This window comes from Mercenaria mercenaria, chromosome 13 (assembly GCF_021730395.1).
Source record: "Mercenaria mercenaria strain notata chromosome 13, MADL_Memer_1, whole genome shotgun sequence".
NCBI classification, from domain to species: Eukaryota; Metazoa; Mollusca; class Bivalvia; order Venerida; family Veneridae; genus Mercenaria; species Mercenaria mercenaria.
In genome coordinates this window covers 17284596-17311580 of record NC_069373.1, presented here as the reverse complement: position 1 = coordinate 17311580, position 26985 = coordinate 17284596, and the positions used below count along the sequence as shown (strand labels likewise).

Here is a 26985-nt window from a genome sequence, read left to right as displayed (position 1 = left end):
TGGACTATATTTGGGAGTCTCTCGGCTCAAGGTCACTGTTACAAAAAATAGAAAAATGGTTTCCACTCAATAACCCTAGTTTGGAATGAGATAACTTTATTAACCTGCTGAGCTTGAAAGTTCCTCTATGGCTTAGTGGTCTTGAGCATTGAGCATAAGAAGTGTTTTGTGCTGTGAAACAGATGGATCAGGATTCAGATCCCACTGAGGGCCTAACTTTTTAGCTCACCAGAAGGTGAGCTTTTGTGATCATCTGTGCGTGCGTGTGTCAACAATTTCTTGTCTGCATGATAGTGGTTTCATTTATGATTTTATTTTAACCAAACTTGCACACAACTTGTATCACCGTAAGATCATGGTTCCTTTCTTGAACTGGCCAGATTCCTTTATGGGTTCCAGAGTTACGGCCCCTGAAAGGGTCAAAATTAGCTATTTTGACCTTGTCTGCACAATAGCAACTTTATTTTCGATTTGATTTTTACCAAACTTGCACACATTTTGTATCACCATAAGATCTTGGTTCCTTTCTTGAACTGGCCAGATTCCTTTATGGGTTCAAGAGTAATGGCCCCTGAAAGGGCCAAAATTAGCTATTTTGACCATGTCTGCACAATAGCAGCTTCATTTATGATTTTATTTTAACCAAACTTGCACACAACTTGTATCATCATAAGATCTTGGTTCCTTTTTAGCTCATCTGATTTTTTGAAAAAAAATGATGAGTTATTGTCATCACTTGAGCGGTTGTCGGCGTCGGCGTCGGCGTCGGCGTTGCCTGGTTAAGTTTTATGTTTAGGTCAGCTTTTCTCCTAAACTATCAAAGCTATTGCTTTGAAACTTGGAATACTTGTTCACCATCATAAGCTGACCCTGTATAGCAAGAAACATAACTCCATCTTGCTTTTTGCAAGATTTATGGCCCCTTTTGTACTTAGAAAATATCAGATTTCTTGGTTAAGTTTTATGTTTAGGTCAACTTTTCTCCTAAACTATCAAAGCTTTTGCTTTGAAACTTGGAATACTTGTTCACCATCATAAGCAGACCCTGTACATCAAGAAACATAACTCCATCTTGCTTTTTGCAAGAATTATTGCCCCTTTTGGACTTAGAAAATCAGTTTTCTTGGTTAAGTTTTATGTTTAGGTCAGCTTTTATCCTAAACTATCAAAGCTATTCCTTTAAAACTTGCAACACTCGTTCACCATCATAAGCTGACCCTGTACAGCAAGAAACATAACTCCATCCCGCTTTTTGCAAGATTTATGGCCCCTTTTGGACTTAGAAAATATCAGATTTCTTGGTTAAGTTTTATGTTTAGGTCAACTTTTTCTCTTAAACTATCAAAGCTATTGCTTTAAAACTTGCAACTCCTGTTCACCATCATAAGCTGACCCTGTACAGCAAGCAACATAACTCCATCCTGCTGTTTGCAATAATTATTGCCCCTTTTGGACTTAGAAAAATCATTTTCTTGGTTGAATATTATGTTTAAGTCAACTTTTCTCATAAACTATCAAAGCTATTGCTTTAAAACTTGCAACAGTTTTTCACCATCATAAATGGACACTGTACATCAAGAAACATAACTCTCTCCTGCTTTTTGCAAGAGTGATGGCCCTTTTTAGACTTAGAAAATCATCGGTAGGACAATATTTATATTATAAAAAAAAAATCAGATGAGCGTCAGCACCCGCAAGGCGGTGCTCTTGTTTTAACTGGCAGCCCCATGTGGTTCTGGGACGATCTGTGTATGAAAAGAATTGGAACCACTGCCTTACCCTTGCATGATCGTAAGAGGTGACTAATAGGGTCTTAACATTTGGTTTTGCTGTAACTCTGTGATTCCAGCAGGTATGCAAATTTTGATTCCATACCTCATGTTTTTATTACAATGTAAATGGGATGTGAAACCAAAATTTGTAGTCCTGTTTGGTGCCATATAACCTATACTGTGTTGGTGCGCCGTAAAACCCAAATAAATAAATAAATTCTTTAACTGGCGAGATTCCTTTACGGGTTCCAGAGTGATGGCCCCTGAAAGGGCCAGAATTAGCTATTTTGACCCTGTCTGCACAATAACAGCTTCATTTATAATTTGAATTTAATCAAACTTGCCCAAAACTTGTGTCACCATAAGATCTCTGTTCCTTTCTTGAACCGGCCAGATCCCCTAATGGGTTCCAGAGTTATGGCCCCTGAAAGGGCCAAAATTAGCTATTTTGACCTTGTCTGCACAATAGCAGCTTCATTTATGATTTGATTTTAACCAAACTTGCACACAACTTGTATCACCACAAGATCTTGGTTCTTTTATTGAACTGGCCAGATTCCATCATGGGTTCCAGAGTTATGGCCCTTAAAGGTCCAAAATTGGCTATTTAACCAGGTTTTCGTTCAACAAAAACCTTAGTTATTAGATTGGGGTATGTCGTTGGTCGGGCGGGCGGCGGCGTCAAACTGGTGTTTCCGGTCAATAACTCTTGTTTAGGTAAAGATATTTGAATAAAACTTGGTATGTATGTAGCTTATATCAAGACAAAGGCTGGGATTGATTTTGGGGTTTCTGGGGTCAAGGTCAAGGTCACTGTTACTTAAAATAGAAAAAGCGTTTCCGGTCAATAACTTAACTTAGGAATGAGCTATCATGATGAAACTTGGTGTATAGAAAACTTATATAAAGTTGTAGCTTGGGATTGATTTTGGGGTTTCTGGGATCAAGGTCAAGGTCATTGTTACTAAAAATAGGGTTAGGGTTAGGGGTTAGCGTTAGGGTTGTGCTTTAAAGTGGGATTGATTTTGGGGTTTCTGGGATCAAGGTCAAGGTCATTGTTATTAAAAATAGGGTTAGGGTTAGGGTTGTGCACTGTGATTCAGTATACTTTTTTATTCTTATGAAAAGTGTTGAAAACCTGGTTTCGTGGCATTGCCGCGTTTCTTGTTTGGCTTTTGCAGCCATATAGAGACTTCATTTATGGTTTTATTTGATACAAACTTCCAAAATATCTTCAACAACAAAAAATCTTGTATTCCATGACAAATCAGATCCAATCGTAGGTTCCAGAGTTATTTTATATCTGATTACCTCCCCTGATTGTAATCAGAATGGATTTATATCAGTAAGAACTTATAGGACTTATTTGAAATTTCATTATTGTCATTAGTTGGACTGAGCCAATAAGGGTAGATAACTATGGACTGATTTTATGCCAAATTACCTCCCTTCATTTCAAATTAAAATGGGTATATCTCCGTAACTAATGAAGATACTGATCTGAAATTTCATTTATGTCAACAGATTTGTTTGGCAGATCCTTCTTTTGTTCACTTACAATAAAAAAAATTTTTAATTACTTCCGTGTTACGTTACTTTAAATAACTTATTTTTAGTAACTTTTTATTATTGGCCGTAGGGAAAATCAGAGACCATTTTTCTGTGGTACAACATTGATGGTACCTTCAATTGTTAGGTGTATTTTGACATATCTGTACCTTGTAAGATTTTTTTTCTTTTTGGTTAAATTTCTTCCCTTTGTTGTTCCTGTCCTTTTGACCTAGATATTTTTTCTGAGGACCTTCTTGTCCTCAAGTGCAATGATAACAGGTGAGCGATATAGGGCCATCATGGCCCTCTTGTTTGTATATGTGTGATAAAAAAGTCGTTATAATGCCATTTATCGCATAGTGCGGCAATTTTCCTTTGATCTTTGCAGCATGTTATACATAGTAACACACATTATTACTACAAAACTGTGCTGATATCTTACAAAACTGTTGCGATATATATCAACACAGAAATCTCTATGGAGTTTCATAAGAAAAAAAGTGTTCCGATATATATCAGCACAGTAAAACTGTTCCGATATATATCGGAACACTTTTTCTCTGTTGAGGTCCTATCAAGGGAGTATAATTTTTTCCTTTCAAAGAAAAGATGATTTTAGCTCCAATATACAGTTCACAGAGAAAGAATTGTCACAAACACCTACATTTATAAAGTAAAAGAATAAATAAACTAGAATATTTCAAAAACTTGATAGTTATTGCCAAATTCAGAAATACATGAAATATATGAAATTCTGAGATTTCTCAAATGTTTCTTTTTTTATTTTTTTACAAACAAAACAATAAGTTTTACAATATGTCTGGCCAATGAAATGCAAAGATTTAAAACCAATGCAGAAATTTGTTGGGTACTTTTATCTGGGGAACACATTTTCTAAAACAAAAGTTTTAGTGTTTCAGTCAGCGAGGTGCAGAAAGGGAATCAAAATAGTAAAAGTAATAATAAACAAATTTAAATGAAAATAATATATAAATTTTAATGATAAACTATGCGATAAAACAGTTATAATATGTAGTGCTCGTGTGTTACCAGGCTGTATCAGAGCTAGGGGTACAACTCGTTATTTTTCTCTTCACATATCTGTCTCGGCCTACCGGCCTCGACGGTATGTGCAGAGAAAAATACCCTCGATGTACCCCTAGCTCTAATATATCCTGGTAACACACTCTCACACATACTATAACTAGTACTTAGTCAAGGTCATTGTCATGGTTACTAAAAATAGATTTTTTCACTATGATCATCAAAAAGGGGATTTCAAGTTTATAGTTTTTAGTCAGGATTGACTTACTGTTGCCAAATTTGATGGCTTATATTAAACAAGAGCTGTCGGAGGACAGCAACGCTCAACTATTCAACAGCCTTGTCAATTGAATGAATACAAAAGTCGAAAAGGGGGCATAATTTTGTAATAATTCGAAACAGGGTTATGGAACCTGCACAGTGCTTATCAGCTTATGATAGTGGACAAGTGTATGAAGTTTCAATCAATTCCCATAAGTGGGTACTGAGATTCCAGCTTATAAGAATTTAACCCAAAACTGCTAAGTTGAAAAAGGGGCATAATTTTGTAAAAATGCAAGTAGAGTTATTAAACCTTTGCAATGCATGTCATATGACAGTGAACAAGTGTGTGAATTTTCAATCCTTTCCCATTAGTGGATACTGAGATACCAGCTTACATACTAAAACGTAACCAAAAACTACTAAGTCGAAAAAGGGGCATAATTTTGACAAAATGCAAAGTAGAGTTATGGGTCCTGCACGATGCATGTCAGACCATGACAGCGAACAAGTGTGTGAAGTTTCAATCCATTCCCATTAGTGGATACTGAGATACCAGCTTACATACAAAAACTGCTAAGTGGAAAAAGGGGCATAATTTTGAGAAAAAACAAGAGAGTTATGGGACATCCTTAGTGCATGTCAGATGATGACAGTGAACAAGTGTGTGAAGTTTCAATCCATTCCCATTAGTGGGTACTGAGATACCAGCTTACATACAAAATCTTAACCAAAAATTTCTGAGTCGAAAAAGGGACATAATTTTGTAAAAAAAGAAAGCAAAATAGAGTTATGGAACCTGTGCAGTGTAAGTCAGTTTATCACAATGAATAAGTGTGTGAGGTTTCAATCCATTCCCACTGAGATACCAGCTGACATACAAAAACTTAACCAAATCGGGACGCCGGTGCCGACGCACGGGCAAATCCAATAGCTCTACTATTCTATGAATAGTCGAGCTAAAAATGGCTTTCTATTGTATTTTCAGTCAGTGTTACTAAAAATAGAAAAATGGTTTATACTCTGTATCATTATTTTGGGTACACCTATTGTCAGCAAACTTTGTGTTTAGGTTTATCAAAGAATCATTAATTAAACATGGCAGTGGCACGTCTACTTTTCTTGTATCTTCACTTCTGAATGGCACGATTGAATGCAGTTAGATATGTATAATAACATGACCCTTTTTATCTCACCTGACAAATTCTTGTGAACACGATAGAGACCACATTTTGCAATCGATTTGAATCAAATGTGCACACAACTTTTATGGCCAGATCCCATCATGGGTTCCAGAGTTATGGCCCCTGAATGGCCAAAATTTGCTATTTTGGCTTTTGCAGCCATATAGAGACTTCATTTATGGTTTGATTTGATACAAGCTTGCAAACTATCTTTAACAACAATAGGTTCCGGAGTTACGGCCCCTGAAAGAGCCAAAATTTGTTAATTTTTACCATGTGAACGTGATAGAAGTTACATTTTACGTTCGATTTTAACCACACTTACACACAAAAGTTACAATATGATCTCGGTTCCTTTTAAAAACCAGCTAGATTCCATCATGGGTTCTAGAGTTGCTGCCACTGAAAGGGGCAACATTTTCTATTTTGGCCCTTTCAGCCATATAGAGGTTTCATTTAGGCTTTGATTTGATGCAAATTTGCACAGAATGTTTTTCTTCATAATCTCTAGGCCAAATTCGAAACTGGGTCATGTGGGGTCAAAAACTAGGCCAAATCAAAGGAAAAGCTTGTTAACACACGAGAGGCCACATTTATGACCTTATCTTCATGAAACTTGGTCAGAATGTTAATCTTGATGATTCCTATGCTAAGATTAAAACTGGGTCATATAGGATCAGAAACTAGATCATCCGGTCAAATCAAGGAAAAGCTTGTTAACACTCTTGAGGCCACATTTATGACCATATCTTCATGAAACTTGGTTAGAATGTTTATCTTGATGATTCCTAGGCCAAGTTTGAAACTGGGTCTTGTGGGATCAAAAACTAGATCACTCGCTCAAATCAAAGGAAAAGCTTGTTAACACTCTAGAGGCCATATTTATGTCCCTATCTTCATGGAACATGGAAAGAATGTTTATCTTGATGATTGCTAGGCCAAGTTCGAAACTGGGTCATGTGGGGGTCAAAAACTAGGTCACCACTCAAATTTAAAGAAAAGCTAGGTAACACTAGAGGCCACATTTATGACCCTATCTTCACGAAACTTGGTCTGAATGTTTATCCTGATGATTCCAAGACCAAATTTTACAGGTGAGCGATATAGGGTCATCATGACCCTCTTTTTTAAATAATCTGTTGGCGTGATGCAAAGTTTGAAAACCTGGTTTTCGTGGAATACCCACATTTTTTTGTTAGACATTTATCTGTGGTACATTTTTAGCTTTCCTTTCCTGCTGGGGTGAGGTATTGTGATTACTCACTGTCCTTCCACACTTCTATAAGGCGTAAAAAAAATTGTTTGTTTCCGGTATCCCGACCTACCCTAAATTTTTGGCCCGACCCTAAATGTTTTTATTGCCTTGGAGAATTTTTTTTTCAACTTTTTCACAAAAAGTTGCAAAACTGCACTTTTTCTGCTTTAAACATGGCCAGTGATGTTAGAAATCAACTTACTGATGCTCTAAAGGCATAACCCCCTTATTTGTAATCATTTTTTGACACAAAAATAATTTCCGAAAAGTCTCCCTTAATAAAAAAAATTCCAAAAAAAATATTTTTCCGACCTACCTACCCTAATTTTTTTGAGCATGTTACCGGAAACAAAGAATTTTTGTTTTAGGCCTAATAACGTTTTTTTCAAATGACATCTCTGAAACCTTTTGTTGAAGTTGATGAAATTTAGCCTGGATGTTTTTTAATGGTTTCTTACCAAAGTTGTTCAAACAATTCCTTTCCATGCAAAATTCTAGTTGCCATGGGGAATTAGAAGGAGAAACTTTAACGGTCAAAATTAGTTCCGCATAGCTCTATGTAGTGAATAAAAACATACATTTTCATGAGTTTATGACAACGCCATTATGAGAAAGGTGTTCCGTGTAATAAAAAAGCCGATGTACTGCGAAATTAAAAGCTTGAAATAACCCTGTAAATATACATTAAAGCTTTTGCATTAGTCAAGGTACAAACAACAACAAAAAAAGGAGCGAAATTCTATTACAAGGCCTGTTTAAGACAAATTTTAAGGATGGTAAAACTTCCGACATTTTTAAAACGTTGTAATACACAGCTGTTTTTTGTGGGGTTTTTTTTTCAGAGAGAATTAATGATCAAACACATAATTAGTCAAAGGTTCCACCGACTTAACTGCGAGCACCATTTTTTCATCAGATTTCAATCAAACTCTCAGAATACATTTCGAAGATAACGTAGTATTAAACTAGGATCCGGCATAAACGAACCTGATAAAAACAACTAATAAATACATTTTGTAGATTTTTTTCAAAGAACATTTTTTTTTTTCATTATCTAACATATCTGTTCTTCAATGTAAATACTCGATCAATTTCAGCGTGTCAAAGGTTTTAATACTGTTGAATATACCGGATTGACCAGATTGTTTTATTTAATCTTTTGGTTTTATTACCTCCCTTGATGGCTCTAACTATAACAGTTCATGAGCAATAGTAAAAATAGTGCTTTTCTTACCAAAGTACGCATAACAGCTATTTGAAAAGCTGTGTAATCTGTTTCGAAGATAATTTTTTAAGCATTATGGACCTTTAAGGCATGGCAGGATAAATGCTTGACCAATTTCAAACTGGTATTGAAAAATAAGAACCAAGAACGAATTAAATTTCATAACAAAATGGTTTAATTTTCGCTACATAGAATATCGAGGGTTCAACGCAATAAGGGCGTATCTACATATGATTATTATATGTAGATACGCCCTTATTGCATTGAACCCTCGATATATGAAATTGACACATGTAACTAAAAATTTTTACAAATTTTTACATTTACCTTTTTTTTTTCTTTTTTTTTATATGTGAGAAAATTTCTTAGATATAATAATAAGTGCATCTTTTATCATATTTTTGAACGGACTTTTTCCTTTTTTATTGCTGTAAAAGTAGCTTATACCATATACATCAGAACGAAAACATAGAAACCGTGTGTATCCATACTCTTTTCAGCGATATTTAGATATTTTTCGGCGACGCCGTCTAAATTCGTTTTCGTTACCTATGCCACGTGACTTCTGTTTGCAAATCAAACTACTTGATAACGCATTATAGATAGTTTATCAAAATGGAAGATTTATGTTACACTCTGCCTGATTGGACGAGAGTGTCAATTTCTTTCACTCTGTTGATTGTGCTACGCTGAGTGAAATGTAGACAAAGAGTTTATCCTAAACTACGCTGTTCACAGTTTTAAAGTTAACTTTGGCTCAGTATATTTAGCAAGAATATTGATATATCTCAAAATGATAAGTAAGTTTAATAAATATGATAAAAACCTGTTCAAATACCAACATATATCAAATTAAAGAAAGAGCTGAATACGGTCTGCGTATCACATGAATAAGGGTGTGATACGAGTCTTTTATGTAGAGAAGTGCTTTTTAAAAGATTTTCCTTGCTACAATTGTCGTCTGTATATGAAAAGGTTTCTTGCTTTTGTGACTTATTCAGATTGCATATTAAAATGAGCACTTGTTTGCTTTAATATATTTGTTATAAATTATTTAACTGATTTATTGAATATTTTTCTTTAGTATGGTATGCAAATATTGAACTCAGTTGAAATCTGTTTTATTATATATATGCTATATAATGACTGAATCTCATTACACTGAAATGAAGGTACGCTGCATACAGTTTATCTATGTGATATGACTATGGTCAAACTTTGCTTATGAAATAGAAATATTGAAATAATTACAATTGTATGTTTTGCTTGACCTTCACTTTTTTTATAGGTGTGACGTCATTGTCCAAAGATTCATGAATAGCGAATATGCTATTTGTTAAAGCGGGATCAGTTGGCCTATTTTAGAAATAAATAAAAATAATAACTAAAAAAATCCTTTGATTTTTTCTCATGTATTCTAATCAAACTTGATTTGTAGCATCTTTATGAGGCCTGCAGCCAACTTTGTTCAGCTGGGACATTTGACCCCTTTTAGGGGCTGCTAGAGCTAAAACTAGAAATGCCTTTATACAGCGTCTCATGAACAGCTTGGTGGATCTTTGTCATACTTGGTCTGGAACATCATTATAAGGTCCTCTTCCAAATTTATTTATATAGGAACTTGGGCCCTATTAGGGACCACTATAGCTAAAAGTAGATATGCCTTTCTTCTCATTAATCACTAAAATGTAATGGATTTTTATCAAACTCGATGTGTAACAATATCGTAAGGTCTCCTGCTATTTTGTTACAAATGGGGATAGGGACCAATTCAGCTAAAAATATAAACACGTTTAATGACCTCTTCTCATGAACCGCTTCATGAATCTTCATCAAACTACTGCTGTAATTATTCGTCTAAGGATAAACGAAAAAAATTGCAACCCTACGAAACCTTTGCGAAAAATCAAAAGAGAACCATTTAAATTGTTAAAGTGCGGTGTTTAGTTTTGCAATTTGACAAATGTTAGATGAAAGATGAATGTTAGTTGAAAAATTCATAAACTTCTTTCCTTATTACAATTCGCCGACTATCATTTTTAAAGATATTTCTTGTTTTGATTTGGTTTCATTTTTGCCAGAGGTCATTACTCTACTATCTACTTCAAATGTTTAGATGAGGGTGATACTGCGCCGCCATGACTCTCTTCAATTTATCATGGGAACGCTGAAATTTTACCTCCCCTGACGATAGCTCTTCTTTAAATTAAGGGAATACCACTGCAGAGGTGTCAAAATAACTTAACCAAAGAAACATTTTCTTTATACACTCAAGGAGTTTAGAAACGCCTCGTCCACATAGGGCAATTAATTCATTCTTGCAACATTTATTGAATTATTTTTACGTTCATTAATTAAATCTGATCCGATATAGTGGTTTCTTATGCGGAAATAAGCGTGACAGTTACCGCCTGAGCACGTGTAGCTCGTGCTGTAATTCACGTTATACAAAATCTACAGCGTGCATTAATTAAGAAATAATTTATAGCAAAAGAGTGTTTTAACACTATTTATGCACGATGGGCGGTTATACGTCGGGCGTAATAATTTAAATTATTTGTACGACTTATTACCATTACCGCCCGGGTGTGTAAATGATGTTTAAACACGCTTTTGCTATGAATTATTTCAATTCTAATATGCCTTTAATCTGAAACAGTAGATAAAATATAGTAGCGCTCTTTCTTGGTCGCAACAAAAACTTTGACGTCATTCTAGCATAAGTGTGTTTTAACAGAGACAGGCATATTAGAATAAAAATTAAATGTTATTACATGTTGAAGCCGGTAACAAACTAACAATAACATTTTTATCAAAATTTCCCGACTTTTTTCATTTTAAGAGCTATTCATTAAAATCAGACTTTTATTCTTCTCAGTGAAGTATGCGTTCCTCAAAATCTTTTATTGAAACGCTACAAAGCAAAAATGTCAAACTCCATTCAGCGATACCGGTACCGGAGAGTCGCCAAAATTATACTGGACAAACTGCGGCTCTATGGTTTCGCGTTTGACACCACCATTATGTCCACGTCACTTACATCGGTGTGTTGCAACATAAAATCAATTTATCCTTTTAATGTGTATTGACTTATGTGCTTAAAGTATCAGTCACACTACATCGTATAGCGTTAACCGACGCCAAACGAATAGAAAAATTGCGGCAGAAAGTTATCCGGTGACGAAAGGCATCCCCCACTGCTGCTCGTTGCTCTCGCGATCGGTGTATGGGGCGCATAATACGCACAATGACCGCAAGATTAACGCATATTATAAAGGACGAACAACGTTCAATTAACGGATATCACCGTACTAGTAACGGACTTGTACCGCGTAAAACGTAAGCGCAACGCATGAGAAACTAACAAAACGTTCTGGTCAGTTATCGTCCGTTGAACATACGTTACATCCGTTGCATGTCCGGTAGTAGTCCGGCCGTGAATCAGGTCTACCGGACAAGAACGAATGCGAACCGGAAAAGAACGGATGCGAACCGGTCAAGTACAGAATAGGGAACGCACGAGTAACGAACAAAAGGCATATCAGCGCATTGCTAATTTGCTACTGTACAACTTTGTCCGGTGGTGTACGTTCTAAATTTTGAACATGCTCAAAACCTTCCACCGGATGGAACGAACATCGCCGGACAAGGAGCGCAGGCGCCGCATAAGAAACTGGAAATAAACGCATGCGAACGGACACGAACGGATTGAAAATTTTGTTATACGTCGGACGTCCGTTAACTCTATACGGTGTAGTGTGACTGAGACTTATCCAGCGGCAACAAACGAATCTTTATGTGTACCCGAATATGAGCTTCATAAGCGGTTGTCACCCATCGTTTAGCACAGAATTTTCACAAATATATACATTACGAAAATCTGCTTGGATAAAATAGTCCAAATACATAGATGTGGTGTTTATAAAGTTCTTGAGTGTATCTAGGGTATTATGCTTGACTTCTGAAGATTTACTATTCAAGTCTATTAATCTTTCTTTCTTTTTCCATTTTATTATAGTTTTACCAGCGGCCTCTTGTATTTTATAAATTGCCAAATTGTTACACAATATTCCCCGAAGTTAAGATAGAACAAGTTAATGATGCCCTAGCATTCCGATGTGTGAAAATGTGACGTACCACGTGATCACCTTTTCCGCTCTTTAATTTGAGTAGTTCACCAAATTTGGTCACAGTGTTTATGGGCATTATATCTTGGCCAAGTTTGATAACAGCTGGATCCGCATTTTCTTATTAGCTCACCTGAGCAAGAAGTGCTGTGCTCAAGGTGAGCTTTTGTGATCGCCCTGTGTCCGTCGTCCGTCGTAAACAATTTGACTGTTAACCCTCTAGAGGTCACAATTTTAGCCTAATCTTAATGAAACTTGGTCAGAATGTTACACTTATAAAAATGTTGGACGAGATCGATATTGGGTCAGCTGGGTTCAAAAACTAGGTCACCAGGTCAAATGAAAGGAAAAGCTTGTTAACACTCTAGAGGTCACAATTTTGGCCCAATCTTAATGAAACTTAAGAATGTTACCCTTAATAAAATCTTGGATGAGTTCGATATTGGGTCATCTGGGGTTAAAAACTAGGTCACCAGGTCAAATCAAACGAAAAGTTTGTTAACACTGTATAGATCACAATTTTGGCCCAATCTTAATGAAACTTGGTCAGATAGTTACCCTCAATAAAATCTTGGATGAGTTTGATATTGGGTCATCTGGGGTCAAAAACTAGGTCACCAGGTCAAATCAAAGGAAAAGCTTGTTAACACTCAAGAGGCCACATTTATGATCGTATCTTAATGAAACTTGGTCAGAATATTAATCTTGATGATCTATAGGTCATGTTCAAATCTGGGTCAGGGGGTGTCAAAAACTAGGACACTGGGTCAAATCAAATGAAAAGCTTGTTAACACTTTAGAGGCCACATTTATGACTGTATCTTCATGAAACTTAGTCAGAATGTTAATCTTGATGATCTTTGGGTCAAGTTCAATTCTTGGTCATGTGGGGGTCAAAACTAGGTCACTGGGTTAAATCAAAGGAAAAGCTTGTTAACACTCTAGAGGCCACATTATGACTGTATCTCCATGAAACTTAGTCAGAATGTTAATCTTGATGATCTATGTTAAGTTCGAATCTGAGTCATATGGGGTCAAAAACTAGGTCACCAGGTCGAATCAAAGGAAAAGTTAACACTTTAGAGGCCACATTTATGACCATATTTTAATGAAACTATCTTGATGATCTTTAGGTCAATATGTCAGGTGAGCGATACAGGGCCTTCTTGACCCTCTTGTTTGGAGTTATGACCCTTTGATTAGTAATATTGTAAAAACTATCAGTTTCCGTTCTCTAACTTTATGCAGTGTTCACCAAACTTGGTCACAATGTTCTTGACTATATCTCGGCCAAGGTCGAGCTGGATTCTCCAAAACTGTCTGGGGTTATGGCCCTTGAATTTGTGAAAATTGAAAATCTGCACTCCTAGCTTTAGCAGTTCTTATCAATTGATCATATATGGTCACACTGTTTATGGGCGTAATATCTCGGTCAAATTCGATAACCAGATGCCCCAGTTACTCCTGAGTTACGACCCTTGAATTAAATTGCAAAAAACGACAGTGTCTATTAAATAACTTTACCAGTTATTATCCAATGTTCACTTAACTAAGTCAGAATATTTATGGCATATTATCTTGACCGAGTTCGATAGTCAGCTGGATAATCTTTGTCGCTGAAGTTATGGCCTTTGATGTCAGGGGCGTAGCGTGATCAGTTTAGATGTTACTCAAGGGAAGAGCGTGGGGGAGAGGAATACTCTCCTCTGGCTTGGTCCGGGGAGCCTCCCCCGTGGAAATTTTAGAGCAAACCTAGAGAATGGGTGGCTTCTGGTGACTTTTCTCACCAAAACTATGCTTCCTCAGTTTTGAACAAAATATTCACAAACAGCACGGAATGTATAGAAAGGTCAATATAAGTTTATGAACGATACAAATCGGGGTCGGGGAGAGGGATGGGGGCTGGCATTTTGGAAGGACTTGAACTAGGCTGTTTATTTATTCAGGACGAAATTTATTATTCACAAATTAAGCAAAATGAGCTGTTTTTCCAAACTTATTTGTTGTATACAAAATTTGCATTCACTATACATTTCACTATGGAAAGACAAAAGCGTTAAACGTTGCAGTAATAGTATCAATGACGGCCCTTTCCGCGAGATTGCACGCGTTATCTGACGTCCTTCACCAAAAACTTGAAAAAAATGGCCTCGTTCCAAACATTCTTTCAGAATTGGACGCCAAAACATTCAAAAAGAACATTTAATTATAGCTTTAACTAATTTTTCTACGTTAAAGATTACAACTGAATGATACGACTCTATAAATTATCACTGGAGTTAAACATATTTTAAATAAAGACCAGGAACTGAATTTTTATCGGAAGGCGAAATATAGTTGAACGTGTGCGGGTCTTCTTTACTGCGACTAGAAGATCGATATCTTGACATTTATTTTGATTTTCTGATACTTGAAAGCAAATCATTTATTTTTGTAGCAAGCTGTCGTAAAATTGAATGGTATTTTTGTGCATTTATATGGGCATGAACCACACTGGAAGGCTTCATGCCAAGCAATCGAAAGAATCGTTAGCGCGATTCATGAATTTGCAAGAAGTCCCAGGAAATAGCATTCAGTTCTTAAATAAAGTACACATGTGTGCATACGTGTTACAACGGAATATATGCGAATCACCTTGCAATAAATACTCTTAACTGCCTAGGAACGGATTAGATTGTGACCCCATATTTTTTCATTCATTTGACAGAAAATAAAGTTTTTATGATCAAGTCAGTTTTTTGACAAAGTCTATCGTTTGGGTTTTACATGAGACAAGATTAACCCAAACTTTTTATTCAAAACTAAACGTCATATTTATTTGTCGCTCTGACGTAACTTTAACGTAAATATCGACTTCAACGTTAAAATGATCTCCACAAATTATACACCATTTCAAAGACATTTTTAAATGAAAATGTGATGAGAAACAAGCAAATCGATACTTGCTGACTGAACAGAACGATTAAGAAAACAGTCTGACGGACGTGAAATCATGGCTCCTCAAAAATGGACGTCAATAGTCGTGTTTGAAGGTTTGTAGAGAGAAAAAAGTTACAGACATATCAAAAAAGTAAAATACGCATTCTATGAGGAATATGCTGAATTATATATGAAACAAAATTTCGAAACGGAACCTAACAACTTCAAATTAGGCGCATTCCACCTTAACTACTAATGTCGTCTACACATTTCCTTTATTATCGTTTCGTGATCTTAGATTTTATATTTCAGCCTTAACATCTGTCACAAGACTTTTGTTTACTTGATTTCCAAGGATGTAGAGATACATTTCACGGAAATTGTAAGTTTTGAAAATCAATGTTCATGGCAAGGACAATTGTTATATTAAAATGCAACATGCAACTTGTAAACATGCAACAGATGGCTAAAATAACCTTGGTCTAGAAACCAATATAATGCTTACAACATTTTTCTTTAGCTGCAATATTTACAAGAGAATTTACCGTAAATGCAAGTTCTGAGCATTTATTACATATGTGTATGCTAGGTTTAAAGAAATCGAGGTATTACCGTATTTCAAAGGTATTGAGGTATAGGATGTATAATTATTTCATGCGTTAAATAATTTTGATTGATGTTTTTTTTTTTCCGGCAATAAATTTTTGGGCATAAGAAGAAGGTGACCGGTGTTTAACTTTGTTTCTCTATACCCAGCCCCCCCCCCCCCCTACCCCCACCCCCACAACCCTCTTCCAACGACGGATTGAAGTAGGGTTTAGTAGAGCCGCTTAGCATGGTGACCCGGAAAGTATATTCATAACGCAGAAATTAATGAATTGATAGTTTATATGACTGATGTTGCGTTTTATACTTTGGCAATGCGGATAACAAAGCTAAATGTTAATTTATGAATTTGTTCTTTTTGCTCCCGTTGATTCTCTAATTATGGGATAGATAATTTATTTTTGTTTAAGCGTAGCGAACTAGTAAATAATTAACATATAATCAAGGCCGTCGAGTGGTTTATCGTCTAATTTACCACGGTTCAGAGTTCAGATGCGTAGGAATTGAACCACGAGGGCGTTAGCCCGAGTGTTTATATACTGAAGCATCTGAACCGTGGTAAATTAGACAATAAATCACAACATTTCCTGCTTTGTTTAACAGGAAATCAAATCGAGCCATGTTAGAATACTTGGGAATTCATAGTTGTTACAGATACAGTTGTTTATCCTTCTAAATTTTACTAGTAATCGACAATAATTGCCATTAAGCAAATTGTTCTTATGGTCAATAGCAGCTATAGTATATATGCATCTGAAATCATATGTGTATTTAGAATTTTAAATATATTTAGATTTAAATAAGTATTTACAATAACAAGTGCAAGTGGAGCAAGAAAAAACAAAATTTGGAAATTTTGATAGAAATTTTGATAAAAGAGCAACAGCAGTGTGCCGTCACAAAAAAATTATAACAAAGTCAAGGACCAAGACTACAGCATACTCATATGCTATGACATTGTCCCTGCCTCCATACCTACTCCTGATTAGTTTTTATTGCTACTATGGAGTCTTTAGCCTTTTTTATTTTTAGCTCACCTAGGCACAAAGTGCTCAAGGTGAGCTTTTGTAATCGCCCTGTGTCCGTCTGTTGACTGTTTACACTCTAGTGGTCACAGTTTTGACCCAATCTTAATGACACTTGGTCAGAATGTTACCCTCAATAAAATCTTGGACGAGTTCGATATTGGGTCATCTGGGATCAAAAAACTAGGTCACCAGGTCAGACCAAAGGAAAAGCTTGTTAACACTCTAGAGGTCACAATTTTGGTCCAATCTTAATGAAACTTGGTCAGGATGTTACCCTCAGTTATATCTTGGACGGGTTTGATATTGGGTCATCAAATCAAAGGAAAAGCTTGTTAACATTCTAGAGGCCACATTTATGACTGTATCTTCATGAAACTTAGTCAGAATATTAATCTTGATGATCTTTAGGTCAAGTTCGATTCTGGGTCTGGTGGGGTCAAAACTCGGTCACAGGGTCAAATCAAAGGAAAAGCTAGTTTACACTGTATGCCACATTGATGACCATATCTTAATGAAACTTAGTCAGAATGTTAAGCTGGATTATCTATAGGTCAAGTTAAAATCTGGGTCAGGTGGGATCAAAAACCAGATCACTATGTCAGTTCAAAGGAAAAGCTTGTTAACATTCTAGAGGTCACATTTATGACCATATCTTAATGAAACTTGGTCAGAATGTTAATCTTGATGATCTTTAGGTCAAGCAGGTGAGCGATACAGGGCCTTCATTGCCCTCTTATTTATTTTTCGATCTTAAATGATACTCAGCTGAGTAACCGAGTATGCCACGCTACGCGCATGGATATAGTTTAAATTGTTAGTATTGACCACTAGTTTGTTCAGTAAGTAGAATATTTTAAGCCAAAGTTATTTGCTGTGATGAGCGTAATATTGTGACAGTTTGTCACTTTTGTTCATCAGTGTCTTCACTTGGAAAAAAGTCGCACCCATGATAATAGATCTCTTGTATCACAGCTGTATGTTTTTTTCTGTCGTTATAGTCTCTCATGGATAAATTGTATACCCTGCTTTTATCTGGTCTCTTTGCCGTTATGACTTTACTGCTTTGTGTATGAAAAAAAAAAACATCGTCTCATTTATAATACTCGTTAATTTCGCGCATTCACACAGAAAATCCAGGAACATTGAATTTACAGTATACTTGTGAAATGTTTAAAGGGATTTTTGAATGAATTACTAGCTACCAGAAAATGGGTACAGAGCAAAGAATATAATAAATTTTAATAATAGAACACACGACAAAAACTGTTTTGTCTTGTCTTGACATTAATTTTGCCCTTACCCCATGAAATAAACAAAAACATATAAATATTCCCAGTATAGTACACATATCATTTTGAAATAATAATAATTTAATGTTACGACGGTATGCTAGAGGTGAAATAAGGTTCTTTACCGGACTGAGGTGACCAAACTATTCTTTTTCCGCGAGAAAATCGTGCAAACATGCAAATTATGCGATGCGCGTGTAATTACAAATTATCTTGTTAAATATATATCTAGACTTAGCATAATGTGTAATTATATAATCAGGTTTAACACAATTTAACGTCTTGGAGAAGTTGATGGGAGAACAAATATACAAAAATGAAGGTAAGCATGACAATATTTGTATCTAGTAGGCATCAGTTAATCAGATTTTACTTAACACAAACTATATTTTTGTTAATAACATGTCATCTGAGAAAATTTATTGTCCTTGGTTATCCTTGTGTAATGATTTTTTTTCTATTTCACCTATATGTTTCATTCTTAAGCCCTGTCGGAGCTTGAACCCGGAAATGGCTTTACAATTTTACTGCACACGTGCTTAAGTCAATTTTGGCTTGGGATTTTGCCCCTTTAATCAATCACAATTTAAATTGATTTCGAGTGTCCCTGTGCAAATTTCCTATACAAGCATGAACATATTTTAAACCAGTATTTCTGTACATTTTAACATTTCTCAGAAAAGTAAAACTGGAACCAGTAATCTTCTACCTTGCAGGAAGAATGCACATTTTGCAAACGTAAAATTTTGGGCTGGTTCCATTCCTCTGATAGTGATGGCGATGGAATTCCTGACGATGAAGACAACGACGACGACAATGATGGTACTCCTGATCATCTAGACGATGATGATGATAATGATGGTATAAAAGATGCGGACGAAAAAGATTCTGATAACGATGGGGTACCAGACGATCTAGAAGACGAACCTGATATAGATCACATCGCTCAGAGTTATTTAGAAGATGGCACCCCAAAACATCTGAGGGAATTTTGTCTTAGGAAGCTTAAACTTAGAGAAAAGGATCCAAGGTGTAAACAGTACATGTCTGCTCCTGATATAAACTGGGACGATCTAGATGCCGACCTCGATAACGACGGTATACCAAACCATTTAGACGACGATGATGATAACGATGGAATAAGAGATTCCGACGAGAAAGACAGCGACGGAGATGGTTTTTCCGATGACGAAGATAATGATGATGATAATGATGGGATACCAGACCATTTGGACAATGACGACGATAATGACGGAATTGATGACGATAAAGAAAACGACAGTGATGGGGATGGTGTTCCCGACGAGCAAGATAATGACGATGACAATGACGGCATACCAGACCATTTAGACAGAGACGACGATAATGACGGTGTTGATGATGAAGAAGAAAACGACAGTGATGGTGACGGTATTCCCGATAACCAAGATAATGACGATGATAATGATGGAATACCCGACCATTTAGACAGAGACGACGATAATGACGGTGTTGATGATAATGAAGAAAATGACAGTGATGGAGACGGTATTTCCGATGACCAAGATAATGACGATGATAATGATGGTATACCTGATCACTTAGACAAAGACGATGACAATGACGGTATAGATGATGACCACGAAAAAGACAGTGATGGAGACGGTGTTCCCGACGAGCAAGACAATGACGACGACAACGATGGCATACCCGACCACTTAGACAAAGACGATGACAATGACGGGATTGATGATGACGAAGAAAAAGACAGTGATGGAGACGGTATTCCCGACGAGCAAGATAATGGCGACGACAACGATGGCATACCCGATCACTTAGACAAAGACGATGACAATGATGGTATTGATGATGACCACGAAAAAGACAGCGATGGGGACGGTATTCCCGATGATCAAGATAATGACGATGACAACGATGGTATACCCGACCACTTAGACAAAGACGATGACAATGACGGGATTGATGATGACGACGAAAAGGACAGTGATGGAGACGGTGTTCCCGACGAGCAAGATAATGACGACGACAACGATGGCATACCCGATCACTTAGACAAAGACGATGACAATGACGGGATTGATGATGACAAAGAAAAAGACAGTGATGGAGACGGTATTCCCGATGACCAAGATAATGATGATGACAACGATGGCATACCCGACCACTTAGACAAAGACGATGACAATGATGATATTGATGATGACCACGAAAAGGACAGCGATGGGGACGGTATTCCCAATGATCAAGATAATGATGATGACAACGATGGTATACCCGATCACTTAGACAAAGACGATGACAATGACGGTATTGATGATGACAACGAAAAGGACAGTGACGGAGACGGTATTCCCGATGATCAAGATAATGACGATGACAATGATGGCATACCAGATCATTTAGACAAAGACGGTGATAATGACGGGATCGAAGATGACAAAGAAAAAGACAGTGATGGTGACGGTATTCCTGATGACCAAGATAACGACGACGACAACGATGGCATACCAGATCATTTAGACAAAGATGATGATAATGATGGGATCGATGATGATGAAGAAAAAGACAGTGATGGAGACGGTATTCCCGATGACCAAGATAACGACGATGACAACGATGGCATACCAGATCGTTTAGACAAAGACGATGATAATGATGGTATTGATGATGACGGAGAGAAAGACAGTGATGGTGACGGTATTCCCGATGACCAAGATAATGATGATGACAACGATGGCATACCCGACCACTTAGACAAAGACGATGACAATGACGGGGTAGATGATGACGACGAAAAGGACAGCGATGGGGACGGTATACCCGACGAGCAAGATAATGACGATGACAATGATGGTATACCCGACCACTTAGACAAAGACGATGACAATGACGGGGTAGATGATGATGACGAAAAGGACAGCGATGGGGACGGTATACCCGACGAGCAAGATAATGACGATGACAATGATGGTATACCCGACCACTTAGACAAAGACGATGACAATGATGGGATTGATGATGACGAGGAAAAGGACAGTGATGGAGATGGTATTCCTGATGATCAAGATAATGACGATGACAATGATGGTATACCCGACCACTTAGACAAAGACGATGACAATGACGGGGTAGATGATGACGAAGAAAAGGACAGCGATGGGGACGGTATACCAGACGAGCAAGATAATGACGATGACAATGATGGTATACCCGACCACTTAGACAAAGACGATGACAATGACGGGATTGATGATGACGACGAAAAGGACAGTGACGGAGACGGTATTCCCGATGAGCAAGATAATGACGATGACAACGATGGCATACCCGACCACTTAGACGAAGACGATGACAATGACGGTATTGATGATGACCACGAAAAGGACAGCGATGGGGACGGTATACCCGATGAGCAAGATAATGACGACGACAATGATGGTATACCCGATCACTTAGACAAAGACGATGATAATGATGGGATCGACGATGACGAAGAAAAAGATAGTGATGGGGACGGTATTCCAGATGACCAAGATAACGACGATGACAACGATGGCATACCCGACAACTTAGACAAAGACGATGATAATGCTGGGATTGACGATGACGAAGAAAAAGACAGTGATGGAGATGGTATTCCTGATGATCAAGATATCGACGATGACAACGATGGTATACCCGACCATTTAGACAAAGATGATGATAATGATGGGATAGATGATGACGACGAAAAGGACAGCGATGGGGACGGTATACCCGACGAGCAAGATAATGACGATGACATTGATGGTATACCCGACCACTTAGACAAAGACGATGACAATGACGGGGTAGATGATGATGACGAAAAGGACAGCGATGGGGACGGTATACCCGACGAGCAAGATAATGACGATGACAATGATGGTATACCCGACCACTTAGACAAAGACGATGACAATGATGGGATTGATGATGACGAGGAAAAGGACAGTGATGGGGATGGTATTCCCGATGACCAAGATAACGACGACGATAACGATGGCATACCAGACCATTTGGACAAAGACGATGATAATGACGGTGTTGTTGATGAAGAAGAAAAAGACAGTGACGGTGATGGTGTCCCAGATGATCAAGATAACGACGACGACAATGACGGTATCCCAGATCATTTAGACAATGACGATGATAACGACGGCATCTTTGATTACCTAGAAAAGGATACTGACGGAGACGGTATTCCCGACGACCGAGATACTGATGATGATAATGACGGAATTCCTGATCATTTAGACGACGATGATGACAACGATGGAACACAGGACTCTGAAGAAGCAGATAGTGATGGGGATGGTATAAGTGATGACATAGACGACGACGATGATAATGATGGTGTACCGGATGTTAAAGAGAGTGCATATAAAGTGAGTAAACGACTAACTTCAATTAATTCTATTTTTACAGAAAAAGATATTCTTTTATTTCATGTTTTTCAAGTAAATGTATTGAAGAGTATCAGTGGTATATATCAGGTAATTTGACAGTGAAAAATACAAAAAGAAAATAAAATATAAAGAAAACTGATACGTTTTACATGTGAGAACAAAATATACCGGTATTTGAATTCAGAGCACCGTCAAACAGCAACTTGTGAAAATATTGCATCTGTTGTTCACTCGGTGAAAACGTTTCGATCTTACACTGAAGCTATCAAGTATGATCCTTTGCATTTTCCTTATCTCATCAAACACAATATTTACATACTGAACGGCTTGCCGGTCAATATTTAGTGGTGAACTACAGACCAGTCAATAGTGTGATATAGTTCAACATTAAATTTTGCTGGGCTAAAATCAAAGCTTGAAGAAAAAATATTTATAGGTTATTAGATCTGTATCGAGTAATATGCCAGAGTTCTGAAGCGGAAATATTGCGCGACTTTAGGAGCGCAGTATCATTCCACAAAAGAACGAATTACACTAAATATTTTGTCATGTAGCATTTGGCAATTGCCATAGCGCGCCAGTCGTTCACCGAAACGTTACTTGTGTAAAAAATTATTCAAATTTCGAAGCTGCACTCGTGAATGTTTACCTATCACAAACGAAGGAATAAAAAGGAATAAAACACGTAAAGGAATAACTACACTGGAGGCCGGTGCGCCATGCTAATTACCAAGTCTTAAATGCTAAAGAGTGAAAGCAAGCTGATATTTGCCAAATGCATAAATGTCAAATATTGACTGTCAAATGATAAATGCTAATTGTTAATTGCGAATTGTGAAACAAAAATGCCAAATCCTTTTTGCTATTTGCTTATTCAAATGTTTAGCTGAATAAATCAGTGGATTAATGCATTCTTTAGAATAGTAGTTTGTCCTCGTTACATAACTCATTTCAGAGTTTCGGTCCGGGTAGAACATATCATGGCTTCAAATTGGATTGGTTTTCAAATGATTACAATTTACATTAATTAGTCTAAAATAAGGAAATTGACGGTCAGCATTAATTATTTGGAGATAAGTATAAGCCATTAGACAGTTAGCATTTGGCATTTAGCATAAAGTATATGACATAAAGCATTTGGTACGTAGCATTTAGTATTAACTTATTGGCACTTAGCATTAAATATTTTGTCATGTAGCATTCTGCAATTAGTATGACGCACCGGCCATCCATAACACTGGAGGCCGGGGCGCCATGCTAATTGCCAAATGCTTTGTACCTGAAGAAAACACAGTGACAAAGAGAAGAGAAGATATTTCTAAAATTGCACAATTTATGCACGAATGACAAATTTTGTTTTATGTTCTTTTCAGTGGAGAAAAAGGCCGGACGATGAGTTGTAAACATACACGATCATCTATCTCAGATTTATTCTTCACAATTGAAAGCACTCATTCCAATATATATATTTTTTACTTTGAACCAAAACGTAAGAGATGATATGTAATGTAGACATGAGAGTCACCGATGGCAGTTAGCAACGAAAGGGTCATTTTTTAAATACAGTTTTTAAATTTTTCATTCTATATAATTACATAATTATATTTTTATTGTTCACCATATCATACTTTTAAAAAAGTATGTTTTCCGTGAAAAGATCTTTAATTGGCCGCTTAAAGTGGTAAATCCCAATGTTTTATTTTATTTCAAATTACCTGTATGCACATGCATTGCGTTTGAACAGTTGCTGGGTGTAAATGAATTTATTGAAGTGGTGAATAACGACAATGGTGACATTTGTAAATAATAGAACTTTGAACGGTTAAAGGGGAATTCCCTTATAAAAGTGTGTTGTAATACATGCATCATCATGCAAATAGTCGTAACATGTTTTACTTTTTCTGTACTATAGTAGGAATTGTAACTTATATCTCTGGAAATCATGTAACTTGTTTATTGTAACTTTATATAAAATATTCAGATGTAGTTGCAAGCGTTATGGTAAAGCATTTTACGGTGATTTTAAAATATTGAAATTAAATAGCATTTTTACCTTCTCTCAAGTGGACAGTTTTCAATTTGCTTATATATAAATGCTTAAGAGTTAAGACAGAATATTTTTTCTGTAAACAGTTTTATGATTATTTATGATTTAATCCTATTTTGTATTTATTTCTAAAGCAAACTTAATTAAACATTTCCTTTTTTGTGGTTATACGTGTTTATTAGCACAAGCCTTATTTTTACGTGTTAAAGTTTTTTTCTGAAATTACCTATCTGATTTTTGACACAATTATTTATATAAGCGGAGATTTTTTGTGTATTTGCATTTTATATTTGTTGTTTTCTAGATGAATTAAGTCTATATACATGTAATACTGATTTGCAAAAATGTTTATGGTATTTACATTGTCAAATTTTTTTTATATAAAACGACTAGAGTTAATTAATTATTATGATTAAAATATCTTAAATGAACTTTGTTAAACGAAGTTACCCTTCCATTGTTTTGAAATTAAAATGTAAAATATTACAATGAATGAATAATATGCTGTTATTGCAGAATTTTCCCAAATGTGTTTTATGCTGTCATTCTTTTATAGTTTCCATTATGTTTATCCTTATAATAAAAAATAAGTACAGCGTCAGAAGATTTATATTTTTCAGAAAATGAAATACGTACATGAGAAGATTAGGCCCTACGGACTGTATTAAACAAAGTCTAAACTTTGAAAGGCCTTGTAATACCCAAAATTGCCATATCTTCCCTTTTCACTCATACAAAGTTTCATTATAGTACATGATGCCCATGTATCAATGTCAGAAAAAACCCCACTAAGTATGCATTTCAGAGTTCAAGCGTTGATGAACATATCCCCTTCACATTTTGGCATTTTGTAAATTTTAGAAGGAAACCCATGTAGCATTACCGACTGTTTTGGCTCCCTGAACTGAAATAATTCATCACTTCTAAGACTCGAGCTTAAACGGCCGAGGTGACACACTCTACTAGTATAAGTACATAATGGTTGTTTAACTGGAAATTCTAAACAGAACAGAAAGAATTCCAGTTACAATTCTGAATCAGTTTTTGTAGTTCCATAAAATTTTATTATATGCATTACTTCACGCAAAAACTGTTCGAAGCTTGAGTGAAATAATAAAAAGTGTGCAGAGCACGTTTTCTTTTTTTTGCTCGCCCTGAGTCCATCGTCCGTCGTCCGTCCGTCGTCGGCGTCGTCAACAATTCGACTGTTAACACTCTAGAGGTCACAATTTTGGCCCAGTCTTAATGAAACTTGGTCAGAATGTTACTTGGATGAGTTCGATATTGGGTCATCTGGGTTCAAAAACTAGGTCAACCAGGTCAAATCAAAGGAAAAGCTTGTTAACACTCTAGAGGTCACAATTTTGGCCCAATCATGATGAAACTTGGTCAGAATGTAACCCTCAATAAAATCTTGGACAAATTTGATATTGGGTCATCTGAGGTCAAAAACTAGGTCACCAGGTCAAATCAAAGGAAAAGCTTGTTAACACTTCAGAGGTCACAATTTTGGCCCAATCTTAATGAAACTTGGTCAGAATGTTATCCTCAATAAAATCTTGGACGAGTTTAGTATTGGGTCATCTGGGTTAAAACACTAGGTCACCAGGTCAAATCAAAGGAAAAGCTTGTTAACACTGTAGAGGCCACACTTATGACTGTATCTTCATGAAACCTGGTCAGAATGTTAATCTTCATGATCTCAAAGAATAGTTTGAATCTGGGTCATGTAGGGTCAAAACCTAGGTCACCGGGTCAAATCAAAGGAAAAGCTAGTTAACACTTTAGAGGCCACATTTATGACCATATCTTAATGAAATTTGGTCAGAATGTTAATCTTGATGATTTATAGGTCATGTTCAAATCTTGGTCAGATGGGATCAAAAACTAGGTCACTTGGTCAAATCAAAGGAAAAGCTAGTTAACACTTTAGAGGCCACATTTATGACCATATCTTAATGAAATTTGGTCAGAATGTTAATCTTGATGATTTAAAGGTCTTGTTCAAATCTGGGTTAGATGGGGTCAAAAACTAGGTCACTAGGTCAAATCAAAGGAAAAGCTTGTTAACACTGTAGAGGCCACATTTATGACTGTATCTTCATGAAATTTAGAATGTTAATCTTGATGTTCTTTAGGTCAAGTTCAAATCTGGGTCATATGGGGTCAAAAACTAGGTCACCGGGTCAAATCAAGGAAAAGCTAGTGAACACTTTAGATGCCACATTTATGACCATATCTTAATGAAAC

At 36.4% G+C, this 26985-nt stretch overlaps 1 protein-coding gene across 1 annotated transcript in view; it reads left to right on the top strand.

Moving 5' to 3' along the window:
- The window catches only part of LOC123529580 (uncharacterized), an 81851-nt gene that overhangs the window by 42844 nt on the left and 12022 nt on the right, over positions 1-26985 (top strand). The window contains exon 17 of the mRNA XM_053521275.1: positions 18978-21531. Coding sequence (XP_053377250.1) covers positions 18978-21531 — 2554 coding nt within the window. The remainder of the gene's footprint in view (positions 1-18977; positions 21532-26985) is intronic.